Source organism: Nymphaea colorata, chromosome 9 (assembly GCF_008831285.2).
Source record: "Nymphaea colorata isolate Beijing-Zhang1983 chromosome 9, ASM883128v2, whole genome shotgun sequence".
NCBI classification, from domain to species: domain Eukaryota; kingdom Viridiplantae; phylum Streptophyta; class Magnoliopsida; order Nymphaeales; family Nymphaeaceae; genus Nymphaea; species Nymphaea colorata.
Genome location: NC_045146.1, coordinates 23,466,320 through 23,485,759, shown reverse-complemented (window position 1 = coordinate 23,485,759; position 19,440 = coordinate 23,466,320). Strand labels below are relative to the sequence as shown.

Sequence of the window (19,440 nt, the reverse complement as noted above, 5' to 3'; positions counted from 1 at the left end):
AGATTTGAACTCTTTTTACACGGACTTGACTTTGCCATTATACTAACAATTCGTTTAGAAGTGCACGAATCTATCACAAGTTTTTGAAGCGGAAAACATAAGAAGACAAATTATTTAAACAAATTTACTGATTTACTATACCAGAAACCGTATGATCACAACCGCTAGAAGAAGGATTCTTTTCAATGTATGATTACAAATCTTCCACGCTTTCAAGTAACGTGGCAGTGCTTTTTCACTAGCCGTTGCAAATAAAACATGTTAAATTCCACAGGATTTTTTTTTAGTCTGCCCAAAACCAGATTTCCGACGAGTTAATTCGACTTGGTGATACTTGCACGGTAAAAAGCCAGGAAGTCGAACCAGGCTTTACTGGTTCACTAGTTAATAAAGAATTTAGAAAAGCGCCCTCCTTCCCGCGTGCCCCGAGTCCCCTCTCCCTCTCCCCCCACATCAATTGGCAAGGGCCAGGGGCAATTGCTGCGAGAATTTAGAGCAACTCACTAGAGTTCTCCCTTGGCTCGTTGATGCATTTATTTCACCAAGCGAACCATTTCTAGTTGTCACGCAGAGCGCCACGGCCTCCCGGTTCTGTTCCTTTCTTCCTGACTCCCTTTTTTGAGCCCGCCTTAAACCCCTTCTTGGGCAATTTCAAAACCCTTCTCGGGTATCGGAGAGCGCCCCTCTCTTCCCGAATCCGGTCGAGTTTGGCCGGTCACCGATATACCCACCTTTTGTTTTGGGGGTTTTGTGGCTGTTTTCTGTTTCAGTCCGGTATTATTGGTGGTTCCTACGCACGGAAGCGAAGGTGGTTTCTCTTGTTTATGGGCAGTAATGTGAACAGTTGAAGGAATTATGGGTGCCACCGTTCCTTATTTCCCTACTTGGATTCCTGAAGACGATCTTTTGCTGAAGAATGCGGTCGAGGTAACGCGTACTTTGCAATCATGAATTTCTTTGGTGCTTTTGTTTGTTCTCATCTCTGTGGCGATAGTAGCGTTTGATTTTTTCCCCTTTTCGTTATCTTGCCCAACAACTTCGGGGTCTCCTTGGAGTTAATTTCTTTGGCTAGTTAAGCTATTTAATTGGTTGTAGTGGAGCCATGGCATGCGTACTTCTCAATTTCGATATTGTTTAGTGTTCCTGTTAGATATCCAAGAAGATTAGTCTTTGCCCTTCGTGTTTCCTTAGCACTCATTGCCTTGCTGAACGTTTCTGTTTGCTAACAATTTTCTGGAGTACCCATTCTTGTAACGCTCACGTTGTCATGATTACCGCGTTACCATTATGAGTTCTACGATATGGACTGGTTCGCAGTTTCTATTCATTTGTATGTACTGTGTGTAGTTTGTCTGGTGTACCCTAGGAGGCTTCTGTTGGCAGTACCTTAGATTTGACAAAGGAAACATGGTATTACTGAATATGCTGTTGTAATTGCCATTTATTCATCAATATAGATGAGATCCTCTGCTGGATGCTTCGAAAATGACACGCAGTTCTTGCTTGTATTCAAGATGGTTTAGCTACCTTCATATCGCTGTGGAGCACTAAGGATGAGTTTTCTTTTACAGTCTACCACAAATAGGTGGCGGCGATCTCCTTAATGTATCTTGTGCAAATTAATACGTGCACTGATAATGCTATTTACTTGTCAATTATCATGCCAGCAGAGCTTTGGTCGAACTCCTGCAAAATAGGTATCGTCTATGTGTTCACTGTTCACATGAGAAAGTCATCCTTCCTTTTTGGCAAGCTGGGGTTAGGCAGAGTGTTAAGAAAATATGCAAGAGATGCTTTCCAAGAATCAGACTCCTTCCTTCCTTAAATTTGTATACCTTATATGGATTATGGACCACCTAGCTTGGTGTATGGATCTCTTGCTAGCGATAGGCCATCATTTATGGTGAGAAGAACATGTCTGTGTCGAAATTGTTGTTTTCAGACTTTCAGTGTCCAGTGTCTACTGCTTTTTCATGCCTAGAGCTTTTTCACGCTATTACTTTTAGTCCTTTAAATATTTTTCTAGTTGCGAAGCCACATTTGCCCACACCAATGCCTCAATGTTTCTTTATTTTTACATTAACATCTTCAAATATTTGCTCTGTTATATATATGAGTGCCCAATCAAATATGGAAATTTGTGAATGAGTGGCCCTCCAAAAAATTTTTCTAGCTCCGCCACTATCTTTTTCCTATGTTTGAGAACACAGTGGATATTGATTCTCGTATGTCAAACATCTTCAAATGATAGCATGGATAATTTTTTGTGCATTCATAGAGTAGACAGTTCAACCTTCATTCAATTCTTAGGCCCCATTTGTTTTAATAGGAAATGTAGAGATTTAGAAATGCTGTGTGAAAATAAAGTTGTTAAGTGAAAGCATTGTCATGGATGTTGCGAGATTTTCAAAAATCTCTTGATATTTACGAGAAAAATAAGTAAAACGGAAATATCAGGAATATCTTACGAGATTTTGAAAATCTCTGCAAAAATGAATATCTCACGATTTTCTCACATATTTTTGATGTTCTTATCTCTTTTTTTACTAGTTTCTCATTTATTTTAGTTCTCAGAATTTTGTATTTTTTAAAAATTTGCCAAGATTTTTCCTGAAATTTTCTCGAGAATAGTATTTGTGACAATGAATCAAAGTGATTATGTGGAAGAGTTATGACAATAATGTGGAAAAAATGTGAGCATTCATATGCAAATTTGCTGTCTGTTCAATTTGTCAAAGTGGTCGTTATGTGGAAACTTGTTTTGTTAGTACATGTCTTCTGGCTTATTCGAGACTTTAAGGGTGCTATTATTAAATAATCCACAGCTGCTGGCAGAAGATTCTCAGTCGAGCTCAAGAGTTCAGTTTAGGATTCTCAAGAATCCTGTAAATATTCCATTTCGAGGATGTCTGGGTGAATATGTTGAATCTGTTTGTTCTTATACTGGATTGTATTTGGAACAATTCACAGTACTTTTGTAGAAGCAGTGTAACAGCCTGGATTCTTATCCTGATTCAGACTTTGATATGCTTTATTCTTCCCATGCTTTCTATTTCGCTGGTCTTCAATCTATACTTAATTTTCCTATTTCTTCTTTCCCTATATATGGTTCTTCTGTTGGATAGGCAGGTGCATCCTTGGAGTCACTTGCAAAAGGTGCCGTGCAGTTCTCTCGGAGGTTTTCTATCAAAGAACTCCGTGAACGATGGCATGCTCTTCTCTATCACCCGGAGATTTCAGCAGAAGCTGCTGCTCGGATGGTAGAACTTGAACTCTCTGCTTCCAATGCTCCAAAATTCAATAAACTTTGCAAGGTGAAAGGACAAGAAGTTGTCCCTGAGAAAAGAAAAGTGGACAATGTTCGCAGTAACTATTATGCTACGAGAAAAAAAATTTGTAATGACTCCACTAACTTTATTGATTCAAGTTATCATATTCCACAAGGTGCACATGTGGGATTTATGGGAAGTGAAGGCAGTCATCTCCAGGAGCAAATGAATGAACTTGCTGTTAGGAACTGTGTAGAAGGCACACCTATTGGAGACAACTTTAGAGCCACAGAATCAGGTTTTGATATTGGAAGCCAAGAGTTTTCTCAGTTGGAGAGAGTTGGTTCTGTTCTGCATGGATTTCATGCATCAGGTGCTGCTACGCTTACCAATGATCTTCATGATGGAAATATAACAAGCACTTGCTTATATGGACTCCCAGGAGATAATATATCCTCCATTCCAGTTGAAAATGCTGTTGCAATTGACATCTCATCATTCAATCAAGAAAACTTGGTAAAAGATTTCTCTCAAATTCTTGCTGCGAATCCAGTTGATTTCCAGAATAGGTTGGACATTCAAGAAACAAGCTTGCAGCAATCAATGGAAATGAATGACATATTTGTGGATCATGATTTAGAGGTAAAACCTTTGCCTGAGTATGACTCAATAGACAGGAAAACTAATGATACTCTTCCTGGCTTTGGAAAAATTCAGGCGTTCAATTCATCAACCACAGATTCTAAGTCGCCATGCACACAGTCAAGGTTTTCCAGTCCTCCAAATGGTGAAACTATTTGGGGAGCTGTTGGAGGAATTTCGTCATCAATAACAAATGAAGGGGAATGCAGAGACAAAGGTCAAAATGAGGACACTTTTTTGAAATCCCCTATAGATGGTATTAAGAAAATCAGCTCACCTGAACTTGCTACTATCATCACTGAGTTTAATGATGCAGTAGTCACTTCTGGTGCTATGGATGACTCGTTCGCTGTTTCCCAGAGTGAGTTCATGGAGCTTTCAAACTCTCTTCTAAGTTATGTGGGTGAAGGAGATCTACTTTATTTGAATGTTGATGAAAAGGACATGGATAGGGCTTGCCTTGATGGTCTAGGTTCAATATTTCTGAATTCTCCTAAAGATGTAGACCAAGAAGATTCATCAAAGTTAGTCGAACCTAGGGAATCAGCAGCAGCTAAAACTTGTTCTCAGATTGTTGGTGGTGGACATATTAAAGAAGAAGATGCTATGCAACCATTGGATTCTGATTCTGCTGATCAATGTCATGTTTGTGATTCAGAAGCTAATGTCCCATCTATTCCTACATGCAATTTCCATTTACCTGAAGATGTGGAGATTAGAAACTGTATACTCAACACAGAGGATCCCAATATACCATGCAATAATGATATCTTTCCTTCAAAACCTGCTTCAAGACCATGTTTCCCCTCTATTGCCCAACATAATCCTGATCAGATTATCATGTCAAATTCCTTTTCTGATAGAGAAACTTGCAATCGTCGAACAAGTGAACCGAGTTTAGCTGTTATGCGGGCAGATCTTGAAATGCATGGTCATATGCATGTCAGTCCTTATGTTCCGGGGCCCTCTGCGTTGGTAGAGATTGGTCTTAAGGATGTAGGGCACTGTGAAAGGGTAAAAGTTGAGAACCTAACATCTGATTCACCCTCTACAAGCTCCATGAATGCAAGTGCGGGAGCAGAGAACCGAAAGGAATGCAATATAGCACCTTCGACTTCAAAAACTGCCAAGGGTCTGTCTTTGCAAGACCATGCTACAACACCTCGACTGGGAAAGGGTGACTTCTGTTACTCAACAGAGACACTTGATTTGGAGGATTCTGCTGCTTATGCTAAAAGCTATCCAGAAAATGCAGTTAACAGCAAAAAGCACGGAGTAGATTCACAACTTGAGGTTGTAAAACATGCAACACAGTTGGCTCTTGCCGAGCAAGTTACTGGAGGCATTCATGTGAGTAATACGCATGAGGTGGGCTGTCTAGAGCAAGTAACCCACGTCTCAACTTCTGACAAGGAGGAGCAACATTGTGAAAGTGAAGATGATGTACCATATTTTTCAGACATTGAAACAATGGTAAACTGAATTGATATTTGCTGTTTAAGTGGTTTTTTTTTTCTATGAGAAAGTCTTCTTTCTTCATGAATTTTGTCTTTTTGGATGATCTAATGTCCTCATCTCATTGTTTTGATTTTTCTATACTTTGCAGATATTAGATATGGACTTACCCCCTATTGATCATGACATGTTCTTTGCTCAAGAAGGTTAGTGTTAAAACTAGCACATTCCCAATTGTCTTTATGTGGAGTCACATGGATAATCATTGAATCAAGTAACTAAAATTTTTGAGAAGAATACAGCCAATGGAGAGAGAGAGAGAGCTCTGGTCTGGTGTCATTGGCTTAAAAGCTTCCTTGTGAAGTTCGTTCTCCATAAAAAAACTAGTGCCTGTAACAACTAACAAGTATTCTGCTACTGATACTATTCTTTTACTAAAAAGTAATCCCAATCTCTCCCTGTTTCTTTCTCATTTGCTTCACAGTCTAGATTCTCACTGAATGCGAAATTTTCAAGTACTTTATTAAATTTTACAAAATTGACTGTACTGATATAAAAATGGCATGCAAACTTTGGACTTTCCTCATGTTTTTATGATGTATGGATATGATTCTATGAGGCTTTGAAATTAATTGTACAAAAGTTGTCTGTATAAATTCTTGAAATTGGAAACTATAATTGAAGAGTCATTTTAGGCATGAAGATGACATTTGCAGTGGTAATGTGAAAAGGAAAAGCTCAGAATATGTGAATTTCAAATAGATCTTATGTTCGAGTAAATTACATATGCATGTGCGTCCATGTCCTTGCCGACACTTTGTGAATTGCTGATTGTATACATCTCTCTCTCTCTCCCTGTCCCCCCCCCCCCCCCCCCCGCCTCCATAGCTGTAAAATTTTGTGCACCATTAGTACATACCTTTGCATTCATACTCTTGTAATGTACCTTGTTATGTTTATAGTTTGTACATTAGTAAAGTTAGTTACTATCTGATGATGTTTAAATGTTTCTTTATCGTTCCATTCAGAAATTAGATATCAACTTGGGAACAACAGGCAGGAAATCATGAGATTGGAAAAGATCGCGACTTCTTATATGCAACGGGCTGCCACAAGATGTGGTGCCTTTGCTGTTTTTTATGGACGTCGTTTGAAGCATTACATTACGAAATTTGAGGTAACTCTTTGGGCTTTCTGCAGCATTGAATGATATTGCTAGGTGGATGGGGATTGCTTTGGAGCATATTTGACATGACTACGTGAGTATGTAAGATCCATCATCATTGTGCTTGGGATATTGGTTCATACTTTACTCTGCAGACATTTTGTAATCTCATCTGTCAACATGGTATGTGCTTTAGTGTGCATCAACAAATTGAGCAACTTTTCCAAGTTTATTTTAGATTGCAATAATTTATCATTCAGGATCACGAAATTTGAAGTTTTATTTTGCCTAAATATAACTGTTTCTTGGAGACAGAACCTATATATTTATCTATGAGTGTTTTGACTTTTACACCTTCTAGTAATGGTAGAGCTAGGACCTTCAATTGTAGAATGAATTGGGTTACACTTCATGTAGATTAGAACACCAAGGATTGCACGAGGTGAATTTTGATTATTGCCGAAACCAAAGTCACTCCATGTCAATTAAAATCTGCAAATCATTTCTGTATGTTCTGGTTATTAAAAGACTTGAAATTTACAAGTATTTTATCTGTACCAGAGGACTGTAGGTCCACCTGGTGAACCCTACCATCATTGTTTTTCTTTTGGTGTTTATAAGTGCATCAACACTCTCTGACTCTGCCACACATCCTTATATAAAATCAGTGATTCATTTCATATTCTAGAATCCTCGCTCTTCTAGTTTTGCTTATAGAGTGGTGGTTGAGTTTGAAATTACTTTGAAATAATTTAACTTGGTACTGTAGTAAACGAGTCCTGCAGTTGGATCATTACTCTGAGTTTTAGTTTTCTTAACTTGCTATGCTGGCTTTCAGTAATTAAAGTCTTCCTGAGTTCAGGACTGGTTTTTTAGCAAAGTTATCTGTTAGATAGTATAGTGTAATGCTGCTGAACCTTTCAGGTATCTTTGGGGAGAGCAACAGGAGACGTTAATGTGGATATTGACTTGAGAAGAGAAGGCCGTGCAAATAAAATATCCCGACGGCAGGTAAGGTGTTAAGATGGTAATTATTCTTAAAAGTGGGCATGCCACCATAGGTTGATCAGTAGGTTCCATTTTGCATGAACTTTGTCAGATAATGAAGTGCAATCTCAATATATCATGTACCATATATATTAATATTGAAGGCTGTTTATATATGAACAGAACAAGTTTTATAAAGTTTTGCTACTAAGCTACTAAAACTGCATTACTGATGTCATGCATTAGTTATCATCACCATGTGCAAACTTTTTGTTGTTGTAGAGAATAAATAACACATTATATGTGTAGAAAATGGTGAGAGACTTTCGGTATTTTGTAGGTTTTCTGGTGCAGTCTGAATAGTGCAACTTAATCAGTTCAATTTGAATTTTGTTAGACTGTAAATTTTTGGTGAACATGTTACCATTAGGCTGAGATTGAACCCAGAGTAGCCCATGCCTTAAATCTGTTCAGCTCATACCACCCTCAACTTAACTTTTGGTTGAAAAAAGGTTGGTGAGCTGAACATGAGTCCGCCAGCTGTATATGCCAATATAGAGTGGTCAATGGATTCCATTCTGGAGTAACATGGGTGAACTGTAAAGTGCATTGCAGATCTTTCTTTAATATTAATTCCAAGGCTGTTAATAAATGTGAACCAAAATAAATGTTTACAAATTAAATAACTGAAGCCGCCTTACTGATATCATGCACCAATTGTTATAACTTATAACAATAAGCAAATTTCTTGCTGTTGTGGAAATAAAACACATGACACATTATATGTGTAGAAAATGCTCAAAGGCTTTTGGTTTGTAGGACTTCATATTGTCTTGATAGTGCATACTTAATCAATCAAGGTATTATTGAATTAATTAGAGTTGTAAATTTTTGGTGAACACATTATTATTAGGCTGAGACTAAACCAAGTTGATTGTGCCTTGTGTATGTTCAGCTTGTACAATGCTAATCTTAACCTGGTTGAACAAGTTATTGAACCGAACATGAGCCAGACAATGAGACATGTAGATTTGAGCCAAACCTATTGAATTGTACCTTCCAAGTTCATCTGTGAAGTCAAATTAAAAAAAGAAAACCTTCCAAATTCTGGCTGGATGGCAATATATATTGGAGTGCCAAATCCATTTTTCCTACACACTCACTTCAATCAATGTTTTCACTTGTATTTTTAGGTTTATGTTAATTTGTATAGGTTGATGGGTGAAAATGAATTCAAAAGTTCAAAATAAAATTGTACTTGTATGATCTTGCGGTCATCAAATCACACTCACAACCTAAACAGTTCACAGGACAAGCACGTCCTGTGTTTGTTATCAAATGGCTCAGGCTTGATTCCTGCCATACTTGGGTGAGTTCAAGCTACTTTAGTAGGGCATTGGACATTCCTTGTTCACCATTACACACACCCAAATGTGTGCGTGTGTAGATTTATGTATGTACCCACACAAATCTGTAATATCAAAGTCATGGAATATGTGCATCGGAAATATGAGTATGAGATACTGACCGTTTAGTGAAATATGATAGGAAAACTCATGAGCTGCCACTTAGAAAAGTAACTTTTCAGAAAGGTTGATGACAAGTAGCAGTTTGACTTTCAAAGTTGATTTCTGACAACTTATTATTCCGATCATATTGATAGGGATGGCTGGTTGTTGGTACTCATAGTTCTCATATTTATAAATGGGTGAAATGAAAAAATAATGGGGTTTTGGATGACTGGTGCTTTTAAGAACCTGATAAAGGGACAGGAATGAAATTTTGAGGCTTCAATATGATGTTTGACTGTGTAACGTATTCACCATATTGACACGCGTTCTGCATCATTTGGCTCTTGTAAGGGTGACAGACTGAGTAGTATATATATCACAAGTATGATAACATGAATATGCAGTTTGCTTGGGGGTTGTTTTGTCATATGTGGTTGAGTGATATTCATGTGTTTGGGTTGGGTCTGCATCATAAAATATGGAAAGCTAGATCTACATGTGGCATGTAATGCTTAAGACTTGAAATCAGCAAACTAATAGGAATGCTGTTTTCATGTGCTTGAGATTGTTGTCACTCAAGTGAGAACTTTTCTGGAAAAGGAAAATTATAATCTCTATCTTGAATTGATAATTGATTTGATTTTGTAGAGTGTGTGGGAAGATAATATTTATTAGGTTTTTGGATGTTTCCTTAGTAGGAAAAACTTAGTGACAGTCTTGGTAATAGTCTTCGTAATTGATCCTAGGAGAAGGAAAACCTTAGTGTGTTGGCCTTGATAATTGATTGTATCTTGGAGAGAGAGAGAGAGAGAGAGAGAGAGAGAGAGTTCCTGTTCAGTCATCTCCAACCATAATAAAGTTGTTAAGGGTATGCCCTGTGCATTACCATTAAGGCTTAGGTACCTATATGGTGATACATTAAAAGTGATATGTTCATTGCCAAAAATTCCTGCCAAGAGAACTTTTCTTGTTACAAAATAAATATCATGTATATTATCATTGAATATCACAATATCATGATGGTGGTGTCAGAATATTTTTCCATTTTTCTTGAAAATGTTCCAATTGATACATATTTAACCATATTTCTATCTTTTCATTCCTTTGGAATGAAGAAGGCTTTTACAAATGTTTGTCAGTAGTCTTCTGTAAATGGAACAGCAAACAAGTTATAATTCTGTAATTTTTCCATCATATTTTTCATAGTTTTTGAAAATTTTGAATTTCTGGGTAGTTTCCTTAGGAATACCATGTTTTTAATAGAACTTTTGGAAATATTGCATGTGATTGTGTTTAAGGAAATGGATCAGATTAGTGCGTCCCTGCGACAGGTCAGAGGCATGGGAGTTTGGAGATCAGTTGCCATTGGAAAAGGATAGGCAAATATCATCGGTTTTGCAGGGTTGTATTTGTGGTGGATTGCTGCATGGTGAATGGGAAAATAAAAGGGCAGCATCAGTAAACCTACCAATCGGTGTCAATTGCAGGATTTAATGAGAGGCATGTTTCAGTGGTCATGATAGCTGATGCCCACCGGTTGGTCTTTTTGTTTGGTTATCGGAAAAACTTGTTTGCAATGATATTTTTTAAGATAAAAATGTGAATCATATGGGAAAGAAACAGCATAGAATAATGCCAAGACTTGCAACGAGCTGCACAATCAAGGGTTTATTTGGTCTGAAAGTCGAATTGAAGTCATTTTCTGACATCATTATGGGGCCTTTGTTTAAAACTCTACATTTACGAGCAAATAGAAGAAATTGATGTCATGTAAAATTCTGACTATTGCCTTCCCAGCAAACATGCACATCTTAAAATAACAAAATGAGTAAAACCGATACATACAATTCCATGTAGATGTACAAGTTGCTTGTTCAGCCATAATATGGTCCATGATTAAACATCTTAATGGTCATTAAATTTGAAAATTAATATGTAGTACTTGTTTTTATTGAGAAAAAAAAAAAAACTTCTAGATGTCATGAGATATTGAAAAAAAAAATATTTGCTTTGTTTTGGCTATTAGTTGGTGCTGCAACTCTTTTTGAAATTATCAAAATATTTCATGCTAGAAGCTCTTCAAACTGGCATACCTCTTGAGTTGTTGCGTGTAGGCACGGCCGCACGGCAATAGGTGTGGTACTATTTTGACTTACCCTCATTATTCTTAGCGACAAATTGTGTCTCTTCTGTCTAGGCAATCATAAAGATGGAAGAAGATGGATCTTTTTATATAACTAATCTTGGGAAAAAAGCTATCTCAGTCAACAGCAAGGACATAGCAAGTGGTCACCGCTTATGCCTTGCATCTGGTTCATTGATTGAGGTATGGGATACATATTCTAATGGAGCTTCTTCATCCTCTTCTTTTTGTTCTCTCTGTCTCTAACTTAAGATGTTCATGTAATCATAGCATTTGCAATGTTTGAGTAGTGAAATGATGAAATATTTCTTCCACTTTGGCGACCTTCCATTTCATAATTCTGAATTAAGCATCTGTACGTGTAGCATGATCATCTTTCTCTCCTGAAGATGAAAAAGTTGATTAGGCAAAATAAGCAGATCATTTCCTCCATGTAACCACATTTGCATGTGCATACTACAGGTTTCAAATGACTATTCTGTTCATGGTGGCACGCGCACACACACACACACACATACACACACACACACACACACACACACACACACATGGACAAATCTACTATCTGTGGCTTTCTGCGCTTTTATGTGATTTATCATGTGAACTAGGATATCACAGGCAAACTATATTGGCATTTACTGAAATGATTAAGGAATATCTATGACATAAATAAACCTTTGATGTCACAGAGAGTTGTTTTTATATGTAATCTCTTGACCTTATAATTTATACGTGCAATGGTATCTGCAGATCAGGGGCTTGCGGTTCATTTTTGAGACTAACCCAAAGCTTGTGAAGCAGTATATAGCCAACATGAATGAAAGGAAGACAAAAAACAAATGTACTGATGCAGATATGAATCAATCAGTTTGATTCCATTATTAGTTAAATATGCCCATTGTTTTCTCCATGGGTTTGAAATTGTATATACCTCACGCTCTTGCACCTCTGGAGCGGCATCCTTGTGGTTATAAAGTTACAGTTTTACGTGCATCAAGGTATCTCTAACATCTCATTCTTATTCTTTCCGCACGAATGTACCATACCTCTGTGTCTATACGTATACTGAAGCGCAAGCACCAACTGGTTCATTAATTATGTGCTTACGTAGTTATCATGAATCCATAATGCTACGCAAAATTCTGCAAGCAAGTGAATAATCATGAACCTTGATTGTGATCTAGAATGCTTTCTTGTTATCCTTTCGATCACTGGCCCCCGACTTTGCTGCTTCCGATACCTTTCTTAAAGAATTGAAGCCCGAAGTATCTTGCTGCAAGTCACAGAAAGGAAGCTCAAGGGGCTTCACTTGGATTTATTTTATTTAATTTATTATAAATGCACCATATTTTTGCTGAGGTTGGTGCCGCCTACCTGTTGCTTTGTTTATTCTCTCCCCGTCAATTCTCAGGTTCGATGGTCAGTATTTTAAAGTTTGTTGAAATTATGTCTGGTGGGGGGGGGGGGGGGGCCTTCACCTTGAGCTTCCGATGGGACTGTATAATTAGCCCTTGAAAATCTTACCCACTGGACTACTAGTTACTGCTTGCTTGGCACGGTGAACATGCTTAGATCCTGTAGTTTTTGTGCGGTTGTTGCATCTTGGATTTAAATGAGCGTCATATGATGGACTGCTAGGAGGCGGATTACCTGGAGAAGGCCCACTCGTCCCTTCTTAGGTTGGGAGATCCAATACGTCCAAAAATTTTGGTGATTTTCCTTGAAAAAGGAGGTTTCGAAAGCTTTAGGCGCTGCCCATGTTATATATATATATATATATATATATATATATATATATATATATATGAACTGGATTATAAAAAATGAAATATGAGAGTTAAAATTATGGAGTCTTTGACCTTATTATGCAAATATAAGTTGTATTCGTTATGGTTCACTTACCGAAGTCTTTTGTTGATGGAAATATGTGCCTGGATTTTTTCGGAAAATTGGTTAGTCCTTGACACTACATAAAAACGTATCCAAGTTTGAGATCTGATTATGCAATTAAGCTTTTGATGACAGAATGGAGAGGCTAAAATAAAAGGTGTTAGCAGAATGAGAGAGAGCAACTACGACCAAGTGGCTCGAGCCACCCGACGCTGCCAATCATATCAATAAGCTGAATAATTTGGATTGCTAATGCGATAAAGTTAATTAATGCTAAAATTAGTATTAAGCAGATAATAGTGAAATTACCATAGCACTGTAAATTAAACAGAGACCATGTTCACATGTTTTAAACCACTAAATTTATTTCAGGTGTCACTTGAAGCAGAAGATATAATCATTCGAGTAACATGGCAATCCATTCAAAGCTCAGCAGAGGGGTACAATGTTTTGGCACCAAAGGTAAAAAAGGACAGTAAACTGGTAATGATAATGTTTTTGAGAATTTCACATGGTTTTCTTTTATTCTTCAGGTAGGCGAATCTTTACTTCCTATTCATTCGCATTTACAGCTTATTTCCTTCAAGAATTTCCCAGCAAATTGGGACTTTCATCGACATTCCAGCAGGAAAGGTAGTTTTTCACATGAATGGATAAACATTATCATCCTACATGAAAATGGGGAGCACGCGTGCACACACGGCACACACCTGAATGATTGTGTTCATGTGGAGAAAAAAGTGGTTACACGGTCGTGTCGATCAGTGTAGTGGAGCTGATTTAGACTGGCAGAGCGTTGAAAGGCTGTTCGTTAGCTCTATTTTAATGGGTACTACTTTCCTCCTGAACTGCAAACTGTGGGCACACGACACTTATTTAACGAGTGTCCCGTTTCCTATCCAAGTCTTGAAGCAATTTTGAATTCCAGGGAGCAGGCGTAAAGAGGAAGGAGCTTCCGCCTCTTGGAGGTTCCCTTGAGCTGCGTCTCCTGTCCATGTCGATCCCTATCGAGCTGCACCAGCTACACTAAAAGATTAGTAAATAATGAAAAATATTTCTGTTGCCATTGTATTAATGAGTTGGCCAACACAGATGTTAAACTTTTGATCGTAAATCCATAGATATCAAAAAATTCTTAAGATCTCACATCAGATTAGATCAAGAATAATCAACCAACCACGTTGGGATTGGGTTCATGGTTAGAGCTAGCGTTGCTTCTACCAATGTATATAAGACTGCACCGACGATTTTATGTCCAGACAATCGGGCCCTCAACGTAGCTCGATCAGCACGAATTAGAACCTACCAACTACAGTGCTTGTTAAATGCACTCTAATTTTATTGATTTTTCTTTAATCCCATTTTTTCGTTTTTCTCAATTTTCTGATGAACAAGATTTGAGTTAGGCAGAAACTCTGTTCAAGTTTGGGAAAGTGAGAGACCACCAAACAGTTGACACATGACAAACTTCCTTCCTTTGTCAAATATGAGGAAGAATAAATAATTCTGTGTGAGAATCAGGAACAAGAGGGTAGAGGCATTTTTTTTAACCTTCATTTAAGGTAAAACCTGAAGATCATCTCTTTATATCTCCAAGATTTTAGTTTACTTCGGTGGAGCTATGGTAGATCTTTCTATACCACCATTTGCAGCACAAAAAAGGACTAACATATTCCAAATCTCAAATCCATTAAGTGTGAATTGCCTTACCGATTGCAGTACACCTCTAATATCAAGAATATCTCTAGCATTTATTGTGTGAGACTTTTTACGTTAAATTTGCTTCAAAATTTTCTCGCTCCTTTTTTTTTCACATGAATTAAAATAAATTGACACGATAAGGACTTATCCTGCAAGGAAACAGTATTTTAAATTCTAAAAAGTTTTAAAAATTTTTGTTTTCTGGATATGAGGTGCTGGTCAAAACTGATCAGGTGGGATCCTCAAGGAGAAACATTGGAAGAAAAAAAAGGGTGCCTGAACTTTTCTAAATTATTCATATATTTCAATAATACAGCCTATTGCCGATAACCAATAATACTTTTTTTTTTCCTAATCTGACAAAAAAATATACTCTCTTCATTTACAACAACAATGTATCTGAAATTTTCAATTAGTGTTATGGTAACATAGTGACTTTGCCTACGAGTATTCAGGAAATGTAGGCTTTTCACAAAAAATAAATGCGAAGGCCTTCAGATCCTGCAAGTTAAACCCAGGAACAAGAAATCCCAGCAATGATTTCGCTCCTCGGACAAAATGTCTTGGAGGAAAAAAGAAAAGCATTGATGTCTCGTGTCTGCCACGTTGGGTGTAACTTTAGGGCCTGCCAAAGTCGCTCCAAATTTCACATCGACGACATGATTTTCGTCTTATGAACAGTGAAGATCAATAATGTTAAGTTAATCGCCCCAAGTCTTCTTAATATTCTTCTCATTGTCAAGTTATTATTTTATAGTAATAAAATAAAAAATAATAATATTATTTTTCTTCAATGGCTTACGAAACATATCTTAATCTCAATTATGTTCCTCCACCAACTTAATCCACAATAATGATACAGCTAAATGATAATGACTTGTAATATTTGGCCAGCTAACCATTCTTAATGGCATTTCGTTCTCTTTTGATTATTTTATTGAAAATACTTAAACAAAACCTCCCCACATTAACATATTTTTCCTTTTAGTTTTTGTCTTTTTTCTTTCTGTTCTTTACCTTTGGCAGCTTGAACAGAGAGATTCTAGGTCAGTCTATGGGGCCAAGAGAGAGATGCTACCAAACAAAACAAAACCGTTCCATATAAAAAGCAATAAGACAAAAATACTAAATGCATGTTTCAATTATCTCATAACAACATATATATATATATATATATATAACTTTAGTCAAACAAACATGGTGGTTCAAGGAGAATCATGAACTTTTTAGGGTTGACGGGGAAACGAGGAAAATCTGTGTCTAACTCATTTTTATACTATATTTTATGTAAGCGCCAACGTTATTTTACATTTGAAATCCAAACTGAACGTTTCATTATAATATAAAAAAAAGTTTGAAGCTTTTGTAAAGTTGCTACTTGTTACTTTGCCTTTATAAAAGCATGGCTGCCCTTTTAAGGCTCATGATGAAGAGGGTGATCACGTATTTGATAATTTAAAATGTCACCGTCCCGAAAGCTTTTCAGGGAATACATTGTGCAGATTAAAAGGGAAGGCAGTATTTAGAATTATGAAAAAAATAGGGTTATAATGCAAAATTTTCTTTTAATATAACAAAATAAAAGCAAAAACACGTTAAGCTGTTAATAACCAAAGGCCAAAGGAAAAAAAAAAAAGCAAAGCTTGGAAGGACATGAGCTGTCAGCCATATCACGCAAACCAAGTAAGTGACGCTCGGTTGATGTCATTCAAATTGTGGGGACGTAGATTTTGCAGCATGCATTAAAAGAAAACTTGAAAAATTCAGAAGAAAACATCTAGATTTCACTGCACAGTCTGCCATATAAAACAAAATATACAATAGCAAACACACTCTCTCTCTCTCTCTCTCTATAAAGATAATTAGATTTAATACCGGCCCTAAATGATACTAGTTACCGTTATCTCCTTTGAAGAGATTCTTTTATGTCTACAAGAAAAATTTGGCTGTAAAAGAAAACAAGGGTTACTTTTTGAAAACTTTACTTAAAAAGAGAAATTCAAATTCGTCCTGTGTTTTATGAGGCTTCCCAAGATAATATAAACAAAAGAGATAGATGCAAAGGGTGAAAATTTTAGTGCAGTTTGGTAGAGAAGAAAATTTCGTGTCTGTTTCAGATCCCTCATGGGATCGGAAATCTTCCGTTTAGATGAAGCGGTTAATTGGACAAAATATCTCCGCTTTTTGAGAAGTTACAGAGACCATCTTCATCATTTCTTTCACTTTCATCTGATTTTTGTTCTCTCTCCTCTTACTGGGTTTCAGTTTACTTTTCCAACCATGGCTGACATCTGAATCTGTCCGTACGTGGGTCACGTTTACTTGGAAGCATTTCTGTGCAGATCCAGCAGCTTGCAGCAGGCGTTCAATTGGGGAGGGTGGTTGGCCATGGCCTCACGCTTCTCTCTCCTCCACCTCCTCCCGACTGCTGCTCGTGACCGTTTGAACTACTCATCTTGCAATCCGAACTGCCCTTTCTTTCTCCAGAGACTTGCAGAAGCTCCATGCCTCTGTCTCTCTCAAATCAGACGCGGAGTCCCCGCTTTTTAACCTGCCACCGTGGATTCCACATTCAAACTTGACAAATTTCTATTCAGAATCTGGGAAAGAAAGTATATTTTAATGAAGATTGGACCCTTTATTTTTCTTTCTCTTTTCTGCCAGTTCTTACCGTCCGGCAGAATCAAGTAGCGCACCAACGCCACCTCCTTCTAAGGTTGGTAAAGAACATCGAGTCGATGGCGCATTTAATTTTGCTTGTTGGTGGCTGTTTTTCTTTGGATGCCTCTGCTAATCTTTTCAATGCCAAGTTGAACAGAACGGTCAAATAGAAAGCACTGTGCACTTCAAATTTTATGTTACCCAAAACTTTGGAAATTTGTGCCTTGGCATATCTTAAATCGGCTGCAACTTGCTGCAAAAATATTACTACTCCAACGTGATGTTAACTGATGACTGGAATAGGATTAGCTTTTAGTCGACGCATGGTTTCTGTTACCATTTTCATGAAGCCAGAAGCAGTATTTGGTGATAGATCCATGAGACCAAGATAAAATTACCATTTGGGTATCAACCGACAGAGACAGATGGGCGTTTAGAATGGGTAATGAGATTATTACAGGACAGCATGTGAACGGGCGGGGTTCATCTTGATCGCTGCTTTATATATGCTCTTAGATGAACAGCAATATCCGGGAAAGATTATTCTGATGTCTTTTTTAGATCGTACAGAAAATTGACAACCACCATTGATGCTTTAGAGGGTTGGCATCAAAGCATCCACATCGCTGGACTCATGACTGAAAGCTGTGAGCTACTAGCTCGGCTAGTTTCGAGCTCAGATTGTAACACCCTTTAGTTTTCGTTTTCGTGTATAGGATTTCGAGCTGAGATTGTAACATCGTTTAGTTTTTGTATATAAAGAATTTTGAAAGACTTATGAAAGAAGTTGTTAAGTGGTTGGTTGTCTTAGTTCTTAGTTTTTTTTATTAAAAACGAAATTGTTAAGGAACAGCTTGAGATCTATCAAATCAAAAGCTCAAGCTTGGTATGAAAATGGGTCTAAGTTATTAGAGCGGCAGACTGAATCAAGTCCAAGCTCGACTCGAGCCCACCTTATCCTCATGGAGCTGAGCCTAGGCAAATGCTGCAAACCTTTTTGTCGGTCGGGCTGGGCCATGGACATCGATGTTTGTCAATGAAGCTGGGACCTTTGCTATTTGGCATTTCTTCCAGCACTTGCCCTTTGTATGGCCAAGCTCCAGAAAAGAAGATTCGATTTTTCACCCCCTACTTGCAACGGGAACATATCATATAATCTGCCAAATTACTTTTGCGAAAAAGATCTACTCTCTCCTTCGTTCTTCTTTTCAAATCAGTACTTGATTATCTCCGCGAGCATTAATAACGCGCCTTTGGTGGATCCAGCTGTTGCACTGAGAATAGTTGGATAAGAACAACCGAAGATAAAGATGTAATTGGTGGCGTCAGTTCCGGTTCTTCCTTTGTCACAAAAGAAGCAGACTCGTTGGTTCATATTTATACGTATAAACCTAACTTGCACATATTTACTGTGCTCCTTGAGTGTTGCTACAGTTCCGGATCGTTATATGATGAGAGCCAATTGGGTAGGTTTTCAATGGCTCGATTCTTTACTTGAGTAGATCAACGAGACATGAAAGCGATCGTTCATGGCGCTCGACCGGATGCAAACCTAACCTACCCCAGAGAGAGAGAGAGAGAGAGAGAGAGGAAAAGAAAAATTGCAGAGAGTACAAGGAAAGAGGGGTCCTTAACAGCCAGAGCAAGCTGGATCTCCTCAATGCAGCTAGCAAGCCCAACCCAGTGTCCCACCGCCAGTCTTGTCCCGTTCACACACCCAGCCATGAGCCAACCAGGAAACCTCTCTCTCTCTCTCACACACACACACATATTTTTTTAAATAGTATTTTGTTTCTGAGGTTAAAGGCAGTGTACTTGAAGCCCTTTTCCTTTATGCGATGCTTATTAAAATTATAAAAGATGATAGCCCTTTTCAAAAATTACAGGCAAAAGTAAAGCCTCAAAGAAGAAATTTCCCTTTCTAATTGCCCATTAGATCTTGAAGACACCGGAAACGGCCCTTAAGATTGTTATATATAAATAGAGTTCCTACGGCTGAGATGAAATGAGGATACA

The 19,440-nt window shown here is 37.6% G+C and overlaps 1 protein-coding gene across 1 annotated transcript; it reads left to right on the top strand.

Annotated features, from left to right (window-relative positions):
- Positions 1–377: 377 nt before the first annotated feature.
- LOC116260332 (uncharacterized) lies at positions 378–12,169 on the top strand. The gene is made up of 7 exons (XM_031638579.2): positions 378–927; positions 3,126–5,384; positions 5,518–5,572; positions 6,395–6,543; positions 7,456–7,542; positions 11,227–11,355; positions 11,923–12,169. The coding sequence occupies exons 1-7, from the start codon at positions 856–858 to the stop codon at positions 12,043–12,045; spliced, it is 2,874 nt and encodes a 957-aa protein (XP_031494439.1). The 5' UTR covers positions 378–855; the 3' UTR covers positions 12,046–12,169.
- Positions 12,170–19,440: the final 7,271 nt, after the last annotated feature.